Source organism: Emys orbicularis, chromosome 1, assembly GCF_028017835.1.
Source record: "Emys orbicularis isolate rEmyOrb1 chromosome 1, rEmyOrb1.hap1, whole genome shotgun sequence".
Taxonomy (NCBI): domain Eukaryota; kingdom Metazoa; phylum Chordata; order Testudines; family Emydidae; genus Emys; species Emys orbicularis.
In genome coordinates, this window is record NC_088683.1 from 86,208,090 (window position 1) to 86,228,055 (window position 19,966).

Genomic DNA, 19,966 nt, shown 5'->3' on the forward strand with positions numbered 1-19,966 from the left:
CGAGCTAAGGAGAGAGCAGGGGCCCGAGCTAAGTTGCTGGGAGCAGAGCTGCAGCCCCAAAGCCAGAGCACAGCCCAGAGAGAGCAGACCTGCCCCGGGAGGAGAGCTGCAGCCACAGAGCCAGAGGGGCCAGACAAGCAGCCAGGAAGCAGGTCAGAGCTGGGAGCAGCGTCACAGAAGCAGCCTGCAGAGCAGACCTGTCCTGGGGGCAGAGCTGTAGCAACCAGAGCCAGAGAGGCCAGAGAAGCAGCCCAGGGAGCTGGAGGCAGAGCAGCAGCAGCAGCCGTGCTGAGGCAGAGTGGAGCTGGAGCTGGGGCTGGAGCAGTCCGGAGCTGGGTGCGGTGAGCAGCTGGGGAGAGTGAGGGGGACCCTGGCAGTGGGCCCAGCGCAGGGAGATACCTCAGCCAAGAGGCCTTGCAGGCCAGACTTGGAGGGGGATCGTAACCCTGACAGGCGGGGGCGACGCTGGGAAGAAGGGTCCTGCCACCTAGAGCCTGAGAGCGTGTGGCCACCGCCAGAGCAAGTGTCCAACCCGCAGCATCTCTGCAGCACAGCCAGGGCCTAAGAAGGAGGCCCGGGACCTACAAGGAACAGACTGTGAACTGCCCTGACGTTCCAGAGACACTGCTTGTGATGATCCCTGCCACAGAGCAGGGTGATGGGTTTTCCTTTAACCTTTCCCATTTGTCCTTATTCTTTTTAAAAAGTAATTGTTAATTAAACAACTTGTATTTGCTTTAAATTGTATAAAATGATCAGTGGGTCAGGGAGGTGCCCAGTGCAGAGAGAGTACCCCGGAGTGGGGACACCCTAGCCCCTGTCCTAGGTGACCACAGCAGGGTTGGGGGTCAAGCCCCCCAGGAATCCTGGGCCCAGCCTTGTCGGGGTTTACGAGGACTCTGCCAGACAGGAGAGTGGAAGGGGAGTCCTCAAGGGCAGGGAGGCCTCTGGGTAAAGGAAGTGGGAGCGAGGACTCGGATCCTTTCGCTAGCCCACTTCACCGGGGTAGTGCAGAAGCCAGGAAAGTTCCCCACAATAGCGGGACCATTCCCCCGCTTACACTTGCAACATCTCCAAGATGTATATTGTTTGCACACTTTATAAGTATACTCTCTATGCCATTATCCACATCATTTATGAAGATATTGAACAGAACCGGACGCAGTACCGATCCCTGTGGGACCCCACTCGATATGCCCTTCCGGCTTAATTGTGAACCATTGATAACTACTTTGAGTACAGTTTTCCAGCCACTTGTGCACCCACGTTAGAGTAGGCTTGTCTAGACTATATTTCTCTGCTTATTTATGAGAAGATCATGAGAGACAGTACCAAAAGCCTTACTAAAGTCAAGATATGTCACATCTACTGCTCCCCACCACTCATCCACTAGTCTTAGGATTTCCAAGCCATGTAGAGAAGCTAGATGGAGTAAATTGGGGTTTTTGCCTCAATATATGTTGGATGGAGTTGTTAGACTGTTTTGGAGAATGAGCTGTGATATATTGTGGTCTCTTCACTATGGTGGATAGTTGGGATTTGGGAGAGTTAAGTCTCTGATCTGCCTATGAAGAGTAAAATGGCAAGCTGTGGGTATCTCTATCTAATAAAATAATGAGAGCATTAACTGAAAGATGGTCTGTAGTAAGGTTTATGAGCCATGTGTGACAGGTGAATGATGGTTTGATGGTAGATGGAGGTAAAAGGGTTTCAGATTTATAATGGAGACTGGGTAAAGATATGACAGAGTTAAGGTTGTTTGGGCAACATCATATTTTACAAATGAACAGTGAAATCATCCTGGGAGACCATAGAAAAGAGTTGTCTTACCAGGGATTTTGCTTCTTCCATACTCTGGCCTATTCTTATTCTAGAGGCACTTATTATGCAATTCCATTCTGCAGGTGCTGGTAACAATTCCATAGTAAAAAGTTGAGTTAAGTCCTGAATTTTAAAGCAGAGGTTCATCATTTGTTATAGATGAACATTGCAGTATATCATTTACTTCTGTGGTAATTCTGTACCACTGTGTGTGTGTGTGCACAGAATTCATGTCACCCATGGATTTCTTTGCTTCCCTGCAGAAAAATGGGGAAGCAAAGAAATCAGCGTGGGACACTCACCCCTTCCCCAGCAGCCTGGGCAGTCTATTTGAGTGCCTGGAACAGCCAGCGGAGACGTGCATCAGTGTGTGTGTGTGTGTGGGGGGGCCTAGGCATGTGTGGATGGGGAGACACCAATCATTACTGGGGGGGCAGGGTTGTGGGGGCATGCATGTGAGTGAGCAAGACTCTGTCCCTCATGCTGGCTTGCTTTTGTGGTGCACCTGGTGTGGAGGGGTAAGGCTTCGGGTTGTTTGGAGGTAGGCATGAGGCAGGCTCTGTCCCCTCACACAGAACAGAAAATATAGCGGCCTGCCTGCCTAGTTGTTCCTGTTGTTAGGAAATTGTTCCCATGCTTAGTGAATTCCCCCAGCATAAAACAGGTGTAAAAGTTTTACGGCTCCTTTACACTGCCCGAGAGGTATAAAGGAGCTTTATTGTAAATGACAGTAAGGGAATCCTCAGCTAGGAAGATCTATGTACTGTTTTTTCCTATGCCACAGTGGGGTTAGATTACAGCTCAGAATCTATTTTACTTACCCATTAAAAAAAATAAAGACTTTAAGGGCAAATAAAACTTTTATCAAGCAGTCAATAAAATGTCAGGACAGTCAGAATCAAGCATTTCCCCAAGAATCAGCCAGAATTATAACTGGAATGCAGGGTATCTGTAACTTAACTTCCATGTATTTAGGAAATGCTGAATAGTTAGTGACTTTTTTCTGTATTGCAGCTTAAATAAATTACCAAAATAATTGAAAGTAATGTGATTATATTGTGCTATTTTAACAAATAAAATATGCAGAACAAAATTTTTAATTTTTTGGGGCAGAATTCCCCTAGGAATGATCATACCCCAACTCATAGCTCTTACTTTTTGAATACCAAATGAACATTTGGAGAAGTTACAAGTAAATCTGTTAGCCTGAGTTAAAATAATGTATAATGAGCTCTTAAGGACATTTAGAACTTATTTTTAGATCTTTCTTTGACTTTGATTTCTTTAATAATGGCATAACATAGCCTCTTCAAACCTTCCATGTAGTTAAAATTTACTGAAATCTTGTGCAGAAGGTACATTTGAAAAATTAGTTTGTTAAGCTATGTTATTAAAGATTGTATTGAATTGTTATGATTGCACAGACAATAGCCAGTGACCAGTGACCAGATCAACAGCTCAGGTCACTCTTAAGAGGAACCATTGTGCTATCAGAAGTAACGCAACCAATCATCATCCTTCCTTTACAGCTAATTTGCATGCAACAATTCTATTGGTTGTAATGAACCAGCACTGTGAAGGGAACTATATGCCTTTGTCAACAGTTCTTACTGGTAGATCACTTGGCCGCCACTGCCACAGCAGTAGATGGTTCTGTGATTGCATGTAGGTTCCTGTGCTCCATCATACGGGAGTCTCTTTTCAACCTACTGGATTAAGTTCACTGGAGAGGGTCAGGACTCCAGCTGGACAGGATGAACACTTTCTCTATACGAACATCAATAGGAGGATATGGATACCACCCATTCCCCGCACATCCCCACTTATCACCTGCCGGGTTCATAGCCCTGGTCTCCCCACTACAGGCCTCCTGCGCACATAACCTTGTTCCATCCATTCTTCGGCCTCCCCTAACTAGACATTGTTACTGAATCCCCTTGACCCCCACCTCCACATTCCTGCTCACCCATACTGACAACCCCCACTGAACCCTCATTTCCCCCTTCACTCTGTAATCCCCAGTCATCCCTCCCATACTCCTCATACATTCCTGTTTATATCCCATCATCCCCCCTTCCACACCCACAAAGGCGTGATCTCTCCCATCACCTACCTCATTCTACCAAGTCTGCGTCTGGGCTCTCACAGATAATCAAAATTGGAAAATGAAGCAATGGGTGAGATTGTGTGCTGTGCCGCTTAGAAGTGCAACACATACAGGCACCGCCCAAGGTGTTGGAGGAACCAAGGTATCTTGAAGACACCTTTTCACCCTCCTGATCCTGAGCTGTTCTGAGCACTAGTGTAGCCTGTGTGTGATTTAACCAGCTTTGGGGGACTCCAAAGTTACAGCAGCCCATCCTTGGCAGCCTCTGGGCAGCACCACCACCTAGGATCTCTGCAGTACTACCTGCTGTGTGTGTGTATCCTGGAAAAACCAATCTAGTAAATCAATTGCAAATTAAGCGCCAGATTCACCTGTATGCTTAAGTAAAGGTTGAAAGTACATATCAATTTAAGGATAGAAGACATTACAAAAATGTTGCAACTTTTCTAAAAATAAGTATTGCAGACCCAAGAAATTGAGAGTTAAATTTAAAAGAAATCCAAACATGTTTAAGGTATGGAAATGTGTATGTAAAGCACCCAAATAACCTTAACTCTGCCCTTTAGTGACACCATACAATTACAATTATAGCAATTTACTGTTGGCAGATCTAGGTTACATTAAACTGATTTTTAAGGGTAAGTTAGGGTTTTTCATTATTTTTCCTTATGTCATGTTATAAAATCAATATTGGAAATGTGCTCTACTATTCTTGTAATAATATTTTGGACTTATATAGTGCCTTGCATCTGAGGTTTTCAAAATTCTTTACAATAGCTATGTTGGGTATGAAATGTTATATTGTTCATGGCTTATTAAATTACATGCATGTATTAGACCCAATAATCAGTTTTTAAGGATATTGCAGCAATCCAAGAGGAGTCTAAGCTATCATCTTGTGACTCCATTTTGTGACCCCTCGATGCACTGTCAGCTTAGCCTGGATGTAACTGGATTTAACTGTTTTTTCCCACTACTGGGCTATCCCCAAGATTCTACCACCTCAGACTGTTTCCCGCTTTCCCAGGATCATACCATGTTTTCCCGCCACAAACTGTATAAAAGGACTGTAATCACAGACTGGTGGTGCAGTCCATCTTAGTGACTGTGCATGTGCGGCTTGGGTCTTCGTGGCACCAGTGCACCATCAAAGAATACCATTCACTCCTGAGGTGAGAAGAAAGAAGAAGACGCATTCCACCTTACCTGCTCCTGGGAACATCAACAACCAGAGGGTCCTCGGTCTGTTTCTTCCATCCCAACTGTCATCGAGGGACTCTCCAGTGCTCCTCCTCTACGGGTGCCATGGAGTGGAGGTCCTGGACTTCACCACCGCCACGGAAGTGCTTGGAATATAGTGAGACATAATAATTAGGGTTTTCTTAGTTGGGGTTACATTTTCAATTGCCAGGGTGGGTTCTGTATTTTTGGGCCTGAGGTTTATGCTCATAGGAAGAGCTGCTGTGTCACTGGGTTTGTGTTGTTTATATAGTTATTGCTCGTTACATTTATCCCTTCCCTTATCTGTAATTTATCCTTTAATACACTTACCTGTTGTTTAAGCCTTATTTCTGGTCAGTCTTTATTATTTGTGCACCACATAGGGAAGAGGGAAGGAGATCTGCACCAGTCCACCGGTGACAGATACAGCAGAGGACGGGTCTGCTCTTCTGAGAAAAAGGGGCTTGTTTATATTCTGTTACCTACACCCATTACACAATTAGAGTTATCTTGGCTCCCCTTTGAGATAACAGCTACAGCATCCCTGCAAGGCAAGGGATTATTGCCAATCTCCATTTACAAATGAGGTAGTACAACAATGTATTCTACCCACCACTGGGTGGCACCCCATTCTGGCAATTAGCTCCTCCCTGTACAATGCCCCCTTTCTAGCCTTCCACTGTTGCAGTTTTCCTCCGGCTCACAGAGTTGCAGTACGGCTGCTTTGTGACTCAGCCCTCCGGCCACGTTACACTCTGATTTCCCCTTTTTTGGGTGTGTGTGTGGGGTGGGGGAAGGGGTGTCTTTCAAAGTCTCTCTGCACAAGCAGTATCAGGCAGCCCTCATGCCTGCTACCCTATGTCACTCCTGCAGTCTTCCCATTCACTGTCCGAAGCAATACCACTCTGCAGTGGATGGTACAGGGGAACCCAGGCCCACCCTCTACTCTGGGGTCCAGTCCAGGACCCCCCAGTGAGCAGTTAAAATTCTGGGTCTTCACCAATCTTACTGCTCTCTTCCCTGGACTACTTCCTACTGTGCTTCTTTAAGCTCCTCCTTCACCCAGGGGTGCTGGAACAATTTATATAATGGGGGTGCTGAGAGCCACTGAACCAAACCATAAACCTTGTATATGATGGTAACTACTTCAAGCCGGTCAATGCGGCCACACACCCAGGACTCCTAGTTCCAACATCTATGCCCTCACCAGTCTTCCTAGTCAGCCCCCTCTCTCCTAGGCCTACTGGGTAAACCCTTCCTCACAGGCTCCTATTCCCCTTTCCTTCTCCCTTATCTCAGGGGGTGAGACTGCAGACTTCCTGTTGCCAGCCTCCTGGCTTTATAGAATTCCTGCTTGTTCCCTTACAGGTGATCTCCCTTCTAATTAGTGCCCCCACACAGCCTAAATCGCCCCTGTTTGTAGCTTAATTGACTGATTGGGCCCACATGGCCTAATTCAACTTGTTGGCTGATAGGGTGAGTACACCCCTTCATGGGTAGATGGAGACACAAGAAGTTGGTGACAAAGAGGGAACAGAACCTGAGTTTCCTGTTTCACGTGCTTGTTTTTGCTACAAACCATTCTTCCTTGGTGTCACAGTTTGTGGCACAGAATATGAACACATTGTAGATATGTGGAACAGCAATATATCTCTGTTACTTTTTATATGCAATTCTGAGTTGCTTCTCTTTCTCCTTGCCACTGTATCACACTTTCAATAAAGAGTCACCTTTGGCGCAAAAAAAATTATGTGATTAAAAACAACATGCTTTGGGTGCATGTTCATGATTTCTTTGGTCAGTCATCTACAATAGTTTGTATTATTTAGAATGGAGGCAAACTGAACATCCATTATTATTTTTTTTTAAACAATGCACAAAAGGGTTGTTAGCTGTCAGGATTCTGATGTACAAAAATATTTGACTTTGTCATAGGATTCCCTTCACTTCAGGGTAATGGACTTTTTCAAGCTGTTGTATTATTTGCGGTGTAACAGTTCAGCTTCTTGTGGCACTCACATGAATTTCCTCTTGTGGGCCACAGGGCAGCCTATTCTTGTATCTGGAATCTCCTCATCGTATACGGCAAGAGAAGCAGAAAAGGGTGCAGAAGGCCCAATAATTCTTAGATCAACCACCAAACAAACAACAACAAAACAATAAAAACAAAAAACAAACAAAACATCACAGTAGAATTAAAATCCAACATTGCAGAATCCATGTGAATATTCAAAGTATTAAGGTGCACTTACTCTGTAAAGAAGGAGTCTTTCAATACAGCCTCTTGGTTTTCCTGTTGCATTTAATCCATGTGTAGATGTAGTAGAAAATTGACTTGTTGAAATATATTAGGTGAAAAGCAGTTATTGCCCTGTTTTCAGATATGGCACTGAAAATAAAATGCACAGTAATGTTAACTCTGCCTGTTACCACTATACAACAGCACAGGCTGTTTAGCCAGCGATGGAGCAGAATAAATTCTCATCCATGTTAAAATAAGTGTACATAAATCCCCAAAAGTTGTTTCAATGTGGGAAGAGTACCAAGTTTAAGCTAAATTCAAAATAGATAACTTTAAGAAAAAAATAAAATTAACTACAGTGGCTTCCCTTTTGCCAGATCTCTACATAGAGTCCTAAATTTGTCATGCAAATGAGAGAGAAGGACAGAGAGAAGGCGGCAGTTGAGTCAGCGGAGAGAGAGACTAGTGAGTAATATGTTAACAAAGGCTGTGTTCTGTCTCAGCTTAAAGAAATTATGTAAAAAGGGATCAAACTTTGTTTTAACTCATGCACATAGGGCCAAGTCCTGACGTCCTTACACAGTTCTTATTCAGGCAAAACTCACATTGGGTAAGATTCTGCTCTCATGTAATCCCACTGAAGTAACTGAAACTGCTCAAGGTGTAATTACAGGTGAAGTTGGTTCATTGACTTCACTGGGAATTTTCTGCTGAGTAAAGAGTTCAAGATTTGGCCCTTAGTGCTTTATAAATGCACAAAACAGCATGTTAAATTTATTAAACAAAACAACCTTACATGTTTTGGATGTACATACATTTCTCTTATCAAAACATGTTTCACATTTACAACTAAATGATTTATTAAAGGAACAGAGAGATTAACTGTAATCAGTTAATTAAATTGATTATTTCAGGTCAGCCTGGGAAAATGTTCAAATATGCCTAAGTAAAAGTGATGGGAGTTTGAGTTTGTATTCACCTAAGTCTCTTGAAAATGAAACAACAGTCTCCTAAGTACTTGGACTGTCCTTCAAACTTTTAAAACTAGTAGCTCTCATCCCTTCCTTCCTTGTTTTTATTCATAGACTGGAAGAGAAATATAAGTTTTCCTGCTTTTTCAACTCCCAATAGATTCCTCAGTTTTTATTTTTTAGTCCAAATGAAGAAAATATTCTTTGTGTGCCTGCTGAAGAGGCTACTGCTGTCCAAAACTGGTTTAGCACTTCAACAAACTCTGGTTCCAGGTGCTTAGCTAGTGATTATCAATGGTGTGACTTTCTCTAAAATATCATCAACAAACAGGTCCTGCTTGAATGGTTCACCTCCAGCCCTGATATTATGATTGGCCTGATTGATGGGTGATTATTAGATGCCCATGTCATAGTAGCAGCATCTTCTTCAGTAGTTAGGCATATACCTTAGTACTTTGGGTTGAGAATATTGGCAAGAAAATGAGATTGATTGAGTGCTTGATCCATCTGTTTCTTTATTGCCTGCAAATTAACTTTGCTGTAGAATATTTGTTTCTTCAGTGTCATAAGAAGAGCCATACTGGGTCAGACTAGGGTTACCAGTTAGCAACTGTGAAAAAACGGGTCAGGGGGTCTGAGGTAATATGCGCCAATATAAGAAAAAGTCCCCAAAAATGGGACTGTCCCCTTTAAAAACGGGAAGGATGGTAACCCTAGGTTAGACCAAAGGTCCATCTAGTGCAATATCCTGTCTTCCAACAGTGGCCAATGCCAGGTGCTTCAGAGGGAATGAACAGAACAGGTAATCACCAAGTGATCCAACACATTGCCAGCGCTGGACTAATTCTCCTGTGGGCCCGGGGCTATTAGATTTTGTAGGGCCTCTGGGGGTTTAGAGTGGGGGAATGGGCTCAGGGTTGGGGCAGGGGATTGGGGTGTGAGAGGGCATGGGAGGGGGTGCAGTTCCAGCTGGGGGGGCTCTGAAGTGGGGCCAGGGATGGGACAGGTGGTTGGGTGCAGAAGGAGGTTTGGGGGGTGGGCTCTGGGTGGGAGTTTGGGCGCAGGAGGGGGCTCAAGGCTGGGACAAGGGGTTGGGATGAAGGTGGGGATGTGGGGTCTGGGAGGGAGTTTTGGTGCAGAAGGGAGCTCCGGGCTGGGGTAGGGGGTTGGGGTGTGGGTTCTGGCCTGGAGGCGCTTACCTTGGGCAACTCTTGGTCAGCGGCGCAGCAGGGCTAAGGCAGGATCCCTGCCTACCCCGGCTCCTCGCTACTCTGCTCCCCGAGGTGGCTGGCATGTCCGGCCCCTAGACAGAGGGGCCAAGCTGCTCTGCACGGTGGATGCTGCCCGTGCCCACAGGTGCTGCCCCTACAGCTCCCATTGGCTGCGGTACCCGGCCAATGTGAGCTGTGGAGCCAGTGCTGGGGGCAGGGACAGCGCACAGAGATTCCCTGAATGCCCCTCATCCAGGGACTGCAGGGGCACATCAGCGAGTCAGCACTCGCAGCTTCAGCCTGGGGGGAGGCACCGAGGCTCGAGGACCAGTGTCCAGCCCACGGCGCGGAGACTTGCCATGGGCCCAATGAAAAGAAGCAGTGGGCCGTCCGGCCTGCGGGATCCCCCTTAGCCCAAGGCCCTTGGCTGCAGCCCTTAAAGCCCCTGCATTAATTCGGCCCTGCCTGTTGCCCATTCCTAGCTTCTGGAAAACAGAGGCTAGGGACACCATCCCTGCCCATCCTGCCTAATAACCATTGATGGACCTATCCTGTATTAACTTATCTAGTTCTTTTTTGAACCCTGTTATAGTCTTGGCCTTCACAACATCCTCTGGCAAAGAGTTCTACAGGTTGACTATGCACTGTGTGAATAAATGTCTCTTGAAGTTCTTTCCAGATTTCAACAGCATCGGCAATACAGCAGCAATCTTTCTGCAGTTTGTCCAAGGCTATGAAAGTAGGTTTCAGTATATTCAACACACCTTCTACATTTCTCTTTAGACCAATGTTGACTAATTTGGCTGTGATCCTTCAATCTATTTTGTCACAATTTTCTTCACAAATTGTCACCAGAATATGCTAGTTCTTAATAAATAGCTCTAAACAGTCAACCAATGAATTCCATTGTACATCTTGGGGGAGAATTAGTTTGGTTTCTCCTCCTGCTCTCCTGCATATGCTCTGCCCTGAAAGCCAGAAACCTGGGGCTTTAGTGACTTTACAGGGAGAGCAACTTCCAAAGATGTGGACTTTTTGCTGAATATAGCCTGTTGCCAGGGCCCTAAAAATTGAAACTTTTTGCTGAATATAGCCTGTTGCCAGGGCCCTAAAAATTGAAACTAGAGTCTGTTAGAAGTCGCCAATTGACCATGTGTCTTAGGACGTCACATAAGCCAATACCTAAACCATATAGAGCTTTATATTATAACATCTTGTATTGCACTAAGAAACAAATTGGAAGTCAATGTAACAGATGGAGCACAAGTGTACTGTGTTCAGCTTGTGTTGTCCTGCCAAGTAAGTGGACTCCTGTGCTTGGACAATCTATTTCAGTGTGAGCGGTTTGAACATTATTTCATTTACATGTTGACTAAGAACCCAGTCTTGTGCAGGAAAGCATATCTTCAGAAAGTGTGTAGCACCAGAAGTAGCCTGCTTTGCTTAGCATTTCTGGTATATATATATATATATATAAAAGCTACACAGTGTAACAGTTCTGTTTCACTGCATTGTGCAAGGCCTGTACACACCCTTTAAGTCACTGCCTGTGGAGTAGTATAAAAGGTTCTGGATTTGGGAACAGGATATGTCATGGACTCTGACTGCTGCAACTGGAAAAGTGCCAGTGATAAATGTTGCTTCAGATCCAGGGAAAAATAAATTGCCTTAAGCAATAACTGCTGCGGGGTGCAGCCTACATTTTGGGGAAGGAAATGTACATTTGCTGTACATTTGCTATTTCTGCAGAAAAGGACCTAGGGGGTCACAGTGGACGAGAAGCTGGATATGAGTCAACAGTGTGCCCTTGTTGCCAAGAAGGCTAACAGCATTTTGGGCTGTATAAGTAGGGGCATTGCCAGCAGATCGAGGGACGTGATCATTCCCCTCTATTCAACATTGGTGAGGCCTCATCTGGAGTACTGTGTCCAGTTTTGGGCCCCACACTACAAGGATGTGGAAAAATTGGAAAGAGTCCAGCGGAGGGGAACAAAAATGATTAGGGGGTTGGAGCACATGACTTATGAGAAGAGGCTGAGGGAACTGGGATTGTTTAGTCTGCAGAAGAGATGAATGAGGGGAGATTTGATAGCTGCTTTCAACTACCTGAAAGGGGGTTCCAAAGAGGATGGATCTAGATTGTTCTCAGTGGTAGCAGATGACAGAACCAGGAGTAATGGTCTTCAAGTTGCAGTGAGGGAGGTTTAGGTTGGATATTAGGAAAAACTTTTTTACTGGGAGGGTGGTGAAGCACTGGAATGGGTTACCTAGGGAGGTGGTGGAATCTCCTTCCTTAGAGGTTTTTACGGTCAGGCTTGACAAAGCCCTGGCTGGGATGATTTAGTTGGGGATTGGTCCTGCTTTGAGCAGGGGGTTGGACTAGATGACCTCCTGAGGTCCCTTCCAACCCTGATATTCTATGTATGTATTCAAACTGCTAACATCTGCATTATACCTTCTATTTGCAAATTTGTGGATGGATTCTTATTTACACTAAGGCCACTTTACATTGCTCCAGCAACATTAAAGTCTGCCCCATTAGAGCAGGAGAAGTTGATAAAATATTGTTTATTTTCTTGCATAATTATATCTTTACTTAGGACTCAGCAAAAGCAGAATATCTGCCAATTGCTGAGCATGCAATACACGGTTCTGCTTTTGCTGAGTCTTACTGGAAATGATCTAGTAAGCTTCAAAGAGCATCCAGTCTAAAGGCCCGGTCCTGTGAGGTGCTGAGTGTCCATGACTGTAGTGGGAGTTCAAAGTGCTCAGCACCTTGCAGAAGGAGGCACTAAATTTGACAACTGCCACCCAAAGATGGACAAATCCAAATGCTTCACAACAGGCTTTGCAATTGTTATTAACAGACTAAATAAAAATCACTGCAACCACCTTTTGGGGAGTGAATTGCAGCAACTGTTTAACTACAACATGACGCAACAGCTTAAGAAAGGAAGTGAAAAAACACAATATTCAATGTAATTCCACATCAACAAGGGGAATTTAGATAAGGTTCACCCAGGAGTCTGGGATTAATTTTATCCTACTGTTATGAAAATACTGATCTATCATGACTACAGGTGGGAAGGATCTCAGTTCTATGCTTCCTTGAAATTAGCAAAGTGTGTGGATTTTGAAGCTCCCAGGAGGACAGACAAGCTTGTATAAAATTGACTGTTTTCATTTCATGACATTGTGTGAAGGGCCATCCTGTACTGAGATAAATGTTAGCAAGAATCCCAAATTAGCCTGGCTTTGCTTAGAAGGAAGAAGCCAATATCTAGGTCTCAGAAGCCAACCAGGGCAGCATTTCTCAAATGCGGCCACAATGGCCTCATGCAGTCCGGGGCTTTTCTTGCAGCTACAGCCTCTTGGGCGGTGATTGGTGTGCAGGGGCAAAGCAGCAGCCCCTGCCCTGGGGCCTCCAGCAGGGGCTGGGTCCTGCCCCCTCCTGAAGACACAAACACTGGAGGAGCAGGCAAGCCAGTGAATTGTCCACCTTCCCAGGGGTGGTGGGGTCGGGCTTCAGGGGTAGTGGGTGGAAGACTCCAGTTGCAGAGCTTCGGGCTCTGGCCATGGGCCCCATCCTCTGGCTCCAGTCTCATCACCCTGCCCCTCTCCCACATCGCCCTGGCAATTGCTGCCTTCTCCAGCCCCAGGCTTTATCTGTGCAGTGGCAGGCATGCTCTGTCCCCTGACTGCTGGGCCCCAGGCTCACCACTCCTTCCCCACTGCCCTTGGCCCCTGCTGCCTTCGCCAGCCGCTGGGCCTCAGGCCCCAGCCAAAGGGCTTTGGGTTGGGCCCTGGCTGTGCAGCGGTGGGTGCTGGCCCCCACTGCAGCCTCTGGCCCTTCACCCACCCAGCCCATTGCCCCTGGGCCTTACTGTCTCCCTCAGCCCCCATCCAGCCCCTCCCCTGGCCCCCTATTCATTCCCCCCATGGTGCCTGGCCCCTGCTGCCTCCCTACTCACTTCCCCATCCAGGGCTTAATTAGTCCCCAGACTTGCAGTGGCTGAGTAAACCTGCTGTGAAAAGTTATATTTGTATGTTAATATCACTTTTCACAGCAGACTTAGCAACTAGTTGGGAGACTGTGAAAAGTGATATTAATATACAGGTATCACTTTTCACAGCAGCAGACTTACGAGCTAGCAACAACCAACCAAAAAAGCAAAAGAAACAACAAAAAGGGACAAGAACATGCAAAACACATTATTTGTTTCTATTCTGTGTAGGTCCAGTAAAGAATAGAGACAACTATACATTATTTTTATTATTGAGTCTGCACAAATAAAATCCTTATATAAAGAAATTACACTGGACATGTATATGTGTATATTGATTTGTTTTTCCTAAAGTTAATTAAGTATTTTAGGGAAAATTGTCAAAGCTGTTGTTGGCAAGAGTTGGTGGCTGCACTCTGAGGCCATCAAAAAATGTGTTGTGAGAACCCCGATGGGTCTCTGTAATAAAGATGAGATGGTTAGAGAAAGTCACACACTGTACTGGCCACAGCTACAGTCCCATCTATGCTGGAAAATCAGCTGTGTGGGGCCCCTTGTTCCAGTGTTATTCTCCCCCCCCCCCCCCAAGAGGTTTAAAACCTGTGTCAGCCTGGCAGTCCAAATTAGGGTGACCAGATATCCCGATATTGTCAAGACCATCCTGATATTAGTCGCTTTGTCTTATATATGCAACTATACCCCCTTTCCCTCCACCTCCCGCCCAAAACTCCTGATTTTCCACACTTACTATCTGGTCACCCTAGTCCAAGTGGGCCCCAGCCATGCTCTCATGACACCTCCAAGAAGCCTGCCAAAGCCTGCATGGCGCACAGGGTGCTTTGCTCCCATCTAGGCTGAGAGGCTGTCGGATGTTTCACTCACAGCAGGAGCCCAGCGTTGGTTTTGCAGTGCACCCAGGAACAAAGCTGGGCAGGTGGCTGCGGCCCCAGCCCGCTGGATCCTGGAGGGCGCAGGACGTGGGGTGGCTGGGGAAGGAAACTTGCGCAAGAGCAAAGTGCAAGAGCAAGTATAAGGCCCAAACCCCCACCCAGGAGCCCAGCCCAGCCTCCCGGAGAGGAACTTCCCATCGCCGCAGCCAGACGGAGGAAGCCGGGGCTGAACGACACAGCGCCTCTCCCGCCCCGCAGCACAGCATGGGGCAGCTGCCGCCGCCAGGCAGCTAGAGCAGCCGCTGAGCCGATCGAGGAGCTGGCCATGCCCATGGGGCCGTGCAGGAAGAAGGACTCCCGGCGCCCCGGCCCCGCCGCGCCCCCGCTGCCCTGGGCGCTGCTGATCGCCCTGGTTGGGGCCGGGGTCGTCGTGTGCCAGCCGCACTACACCCTGCCCGTGCCCATCGACAACATCGCGGCGAGCGGGGACAGCCTCCTGCTGGCGGGCGGCAACTGCCTCTACAAGCTGCACCCGTCCCTGAGCCTGCTGCACCAGGTGCACGCGGCGGGGGCGCAGGACTGCGCGCAGCCGGCGGGCACCCACAACAAGCTGCTGCTGCCCGACCTGGAGGGCGGCCGCCTGCTCACCGGCTGGACCCTGTACGGCGGCAGCTGCCAGGTGCGGTTCCTGGGCAACCTGACGGTGCTGACCAACCAGACCGAGGTGGTGAGCTGCCTGCCGCAAGGCTCCACCACCGGGGTGCTCTTCGCGCCGCAGCCCGGCCGCCGCTTGCTGGCGCTGGCCGCCGCCTACTCGCTGTCCAAGCAGTCCGACTCCGATCTGAGGTGCGTTCCCTCGGTCTCGGACGCCAACACAGTGCTCACCATGCGCAGCCTGCCGGAGATGAGCCTGACCGGGGGGGATTCAGCGACGCTGAAGCGCCCCGCCGAAGGGCCCCCACTACACTTCGTGGACGCCTTCCTGTGGGGCGAGCACCTCTTCTTCCCCTACTACCCCTTACCCCTGGCGGGCCACCAGGCGGCGGCGCATCCCAGCGTGGCCGTGCTGAAGAAGGACCTCTCAGTCCCCAGGTGCTTAAGCGAGCTGCGCCTGGACTGCGGCGTCCGCAGCACCCTGCTCTCCTCCAGCCTCCTGGAGCAGGCGGGCTTGTGGGCCGGGGTCTTCAGCGCCGAGCCGGGCGAGCGGCGCTGGGACTCCACAGCGCTCTGCATCTTCGACATGCAGCAGATGGCCGAGAAGTGGAACAGCAGCAGTTGCAGCTCTTCAGGCGAAATCAATGGAAACCGCCATTCTGTGAGTCTCCCCTTCACTTCGGTTAAGCTTGTTGCCCGCGGAGAAATAGATCAGCTGGCCCCAGTCAAAATCCCTGTCCGAGCGCCCCTGAGCTGATCCGGAGCCAGCACCCAGGGACCTGGCTCCCCAGAAGGCTTAGAGAGAGCTTTATATTTTAAAAGCCTTATGTGCTCGCTGGTCCTTGAGGTAGATGGAATCATTCCCCTCTGCAGATGTGGGAAGACAGACATGTTCACGGTTACATCTCAAATGAGGGGTAGAGCCAGGATTGCAATTTAGGAGACCTTGCTTCAAATCCTCCTACGTCCTGTTGCCATCTAGACATGCTTCCTCCACCCGACCCCTAGTGCACCATGCACATCTCTGGGGCTGTATAAATAATAATAATGAATACTAAATATTAGGGCTGTCAATCACAGTTAACCCACACACTTAACTCAAAAAATGAATCGATTAATGATACTTATAACAATAGAATACCAATTGAAATGTATTCAATATTTTGGATGTTTTTCTACATTTTCAATATTGATTTCAATTACAACACAGAATACAAAGTGCACAGTGCTCACTTTGTATTATTATTTTTATTACAGATATATGCACTGTAAAATGATAAAAGAAATAGTATTTTTCAATTCATCTCATACAAATACTGTAGTGCAATCTCTTTATCTTGAAAGTATAACTTACAAATGCAGATTTTTTTTTGGTTACATAACTGCACTCAAAAACAAAACTGTGTAAAACTTTAGAGCCTATAAGTCCAATCAGTCCTACTTCTTGTTCAGCTAATCGCTAAGACAGACACGTTTGTTTACATTGATAGGAGATTCTGCTGCTGGCTTCTTATTTACAGTGTCACCTGAAAGTGAGAACAGGCAAAAGAAACAGCAACAAAAAGACAAGAATGTGATCTGTAAAGGATCTCTGGCAGATCCTCCAACACCCAAGCATTCTGCAGTTTAACCCGCTCCCCCTTCTCAGTTAGGACAGCCTTGTCCAATAATGGATGGAGTATTTTGGAAACTGCATGAGAAGAGGTTGTTTCCCTAACCACAGTTAGGGAAGCACTCTTGAGATCTTTCCAAATAAAAGCTGCAATATAAATGTAAAATATTATATTAAAAATAGCTAGTCACATCAAATAAGATTAAAAATCTGTCCCCTTCCAAATGGAATCATAAGATTAGGTGAGTGAAATCCTGGCTGTATTGAAATCAGTGGCAAAACTCCCATTGATTTCTATGGAGCCAGGATTTCACCCTCTGTTTTTAGGTGTCAGTAACTCACTTTGATTGCTGTGGTCACTGATGGTAAATTGAATGAAAGGAGTTAATAAAAACTCTCTCCTTCTCAAACAATGGTTATTTAGAAATTGAATTTTGGATGCTGGTTCTTTCATTGTAAGTGTTTATATGATTTCTTTACTGGTGATCTAAGGTGTTTTATCAGACTGTCATCCATGGCAAAAGTGAATTATAAACTTCCAATAGCAATCCACACAAAAAACCCTAAATAAATATTTTGCACAGCTCACATATCAGAAATTCTAGAGAATTGTTTTTTGTGACTTTTTGGGAAATGGGTCTAAGGAGTGCAAATACTACAATCTATTATATGGCTGTCATTACCATGGTATCTAAGTATCTAAATATGGAAGACCAACATCCATTATTTAAAGAATAGTTCTGTCTTAGATGAAAAGCATAGTCCCATTATTACAGCAATAACTCCAATCTTTCAAAAGGCTTATCTTTACTGGAAAATTAGGTTGTGCTAGAATATGACCATGAGGAGTTGGGTTAATTAACATGATGCTAAACACAGCTTTGCAGTCAGTATAGACAGGGATCACTATGTTTAATGTGTCACTAACTGGAACTCTAGAGGGTCCTGTGGCACCTTTAAGACTAACAGAAGTATTGGAGCATAAGCTTTCGTGGGTGAATGCCCACTTCATCAGATGCAAGTGGGCATTCACCCACGAAAGCTTATGCTCCAATACTTCTGTTAGTCTTAAAGGTGCCACAGGACCCTCTGTTGCTTTTTACTGATTCAGACTAACACGGCTACCCCTCTGATACTTGGAACTCTAGAGTTAATCATGACACAACGTTAAACTTCACTGGTTCCTGCCTACATTGGCAGTAAAGTCACCCATTTTTTCATGTTCTCTGTGTATATATATCTTCCTACTGTATTTTCCACTGCATGCATCCGATGAAGTAGGGTTTGTTTGTTTACATTTGCAGGAGATAATACTTTACAATGTCACCTGACAGTGAGAACAGGCGTTTTCATGGCATTGTTGTAGCCAGAATTGCAAGATATTTACGTGCCAGATGTGCTAAAGATTCATATGTCCTTTCATGCTTTAGTCACCATTCCAGGGGACATGCATCCATGCTGATGATGGGTTCTGCTCGATAAGAATCTAAAGCAGTGCGGATCGACACATGTTCATTTTCATTTTGTGAGTCAGATGCCCCGAACATAAGGTTGATTTTCTTTTTTGGTGGTTCGGGTTCTGTAGTTTCTGATTTGGAGTGTTGCTCTTTTAAGACTTCTGAAAGCATGCTCTACACCTCATCCCTCTCAGATTTTGGAAGCCACTTCAGATTCTTAAACCTTGGGTTGAGTGTTGTAGCTATCTTTAGAAATCTCACATTGGTACCTTCTTTGTGTTTTGTGAAATCTGCAGTGAAAAGTGTTCTTAACATGAACAACATGTGCTGGGTCATCACCCGAGACTGCCATAACATGAAATATATGGCAGAATGTGGGTAAAACAGAGCAGGGGACATACAATTCTCCCCAAGGAGTTCAGTCACAAATTTAATTAACGCATTATTTTTTTAATGAGCATCATCAGCATGGAAACATGTCCCCTGGAATGTTGCCGAAGCATGAAGGGGCATACGAATGTTTAGCATATCTGGCAAGTAAATACCTTGCAGTGCTGGCTACAAAAGTGCCATGCAAATGCCTGTTCTCACTTTCTGGTGACATTGTTAATAAGAAGAGGGCAACATTATCTCCTGTAAATGTAAACAAACTTTTGTCTTAGCGATTGGCTGAACAAAAAGTAGGACTGAGTGGACTTGTAAGCTCTGAAGTTTTACATTGTTTTGTTTTTGAGTGCAGTTATGTAACAAAAAAATCTACATTTGTAAGTTGCACTTTCAGGACAAAGAGATTGCACTACAGTACTTGTATGAGGTGAATTGAAAAATACTATTTCTTTGGTTTATCATTTTTACACTGCAAATATTTGTAATAAAAATAATTTAAAGTGAGCACTGTACACTTTGTACTCTATGTTGTAGCTGAAATCAATATATTTGAAAATGTATAAAAATATCCCAAAATATTTAATAAAATTCAATTGGTATTCTATTGTTTAACAGTGCAGTTAAAACTGCAATTAATTGTGAATAATTTTTTTAATCGGTATTAATTTTTTTTAGTTAATCGTATGAATTAACTGCGATTAATTGACAGCCCTAATGATAATTCATTGTTCATTATACACATTTGCAGGAAAGACACAGAAACAAATTCAATTCCATTTTAAAAAGTCATTTTACAAGCACGAAAGGCTAGGATAGGTAAACACAACACATGTGCTCACTTCATGCATGCATGCATGCTTCATCTTCCAGATATTTCTACTCGCATTCTTCTGTCATCTTCCCTCAAAAATGTGCAAGGTGGTTCACTTGCATAATGTGATGCCCCTTCGAGTCAAAAGTGTGCATGGGTTCAGAATCTTCAGAAAAATAATGCACAACTTGTCATTCAATATGCAAAACTTAAAAAAAAAAACCTGTAGAAATCGATAGGGCTTTTGGGCACAAAGGAGCACCATGTATCCCAGAACATCAACTGTGCAGCATAAAAAATGTGTAGAAATGCAGCAGGTAGTTGGCGATCTGTATGCTTTACATCCCAGATCTTTTAAAGATAGGGTTGTTATCTGGCTACAGTCATGGCAACATGAATATGTTGTATTATTACCACTGCCTGGAATTGGAGCTCTGAGCAACTCTTGTGGCTGGTTGGCTCATCTGAACATAACCCTGCCTTTTGCCAGCAACCCTTAAAAAATGCCCTTTTAAAAAATATTGCAAATCCTGGTCCTCTTGACCATGTTCTAAATCAGTGATGTGTGGCCAGGCCAG

The 19,966-nt window shown here is 45.5% G+C and overlaps 1 protein-coding gene across 1 annotated transcript in view; it reads left to right on the plus strand.

The window, feature by feature from the left end:
- The first annotated feature begins 14,359 nt into the window (after nt 1–14,359).
- The window catches only part of PLXNC1 (plexin C1), a 102,219-nt gene continuing 96,612 nt past the window's right edge, over nt 14,360–19,966 (plus strand). The window contains 2 exon segments of the mRNA XM_065417273.1: nt 14,360–14,581; nt 14,583–15,782. Coding sequence (XP_065273345.1) covers nt 14,360–14,581; nt 14,583–15,782 — 1,422 coding nt within the window.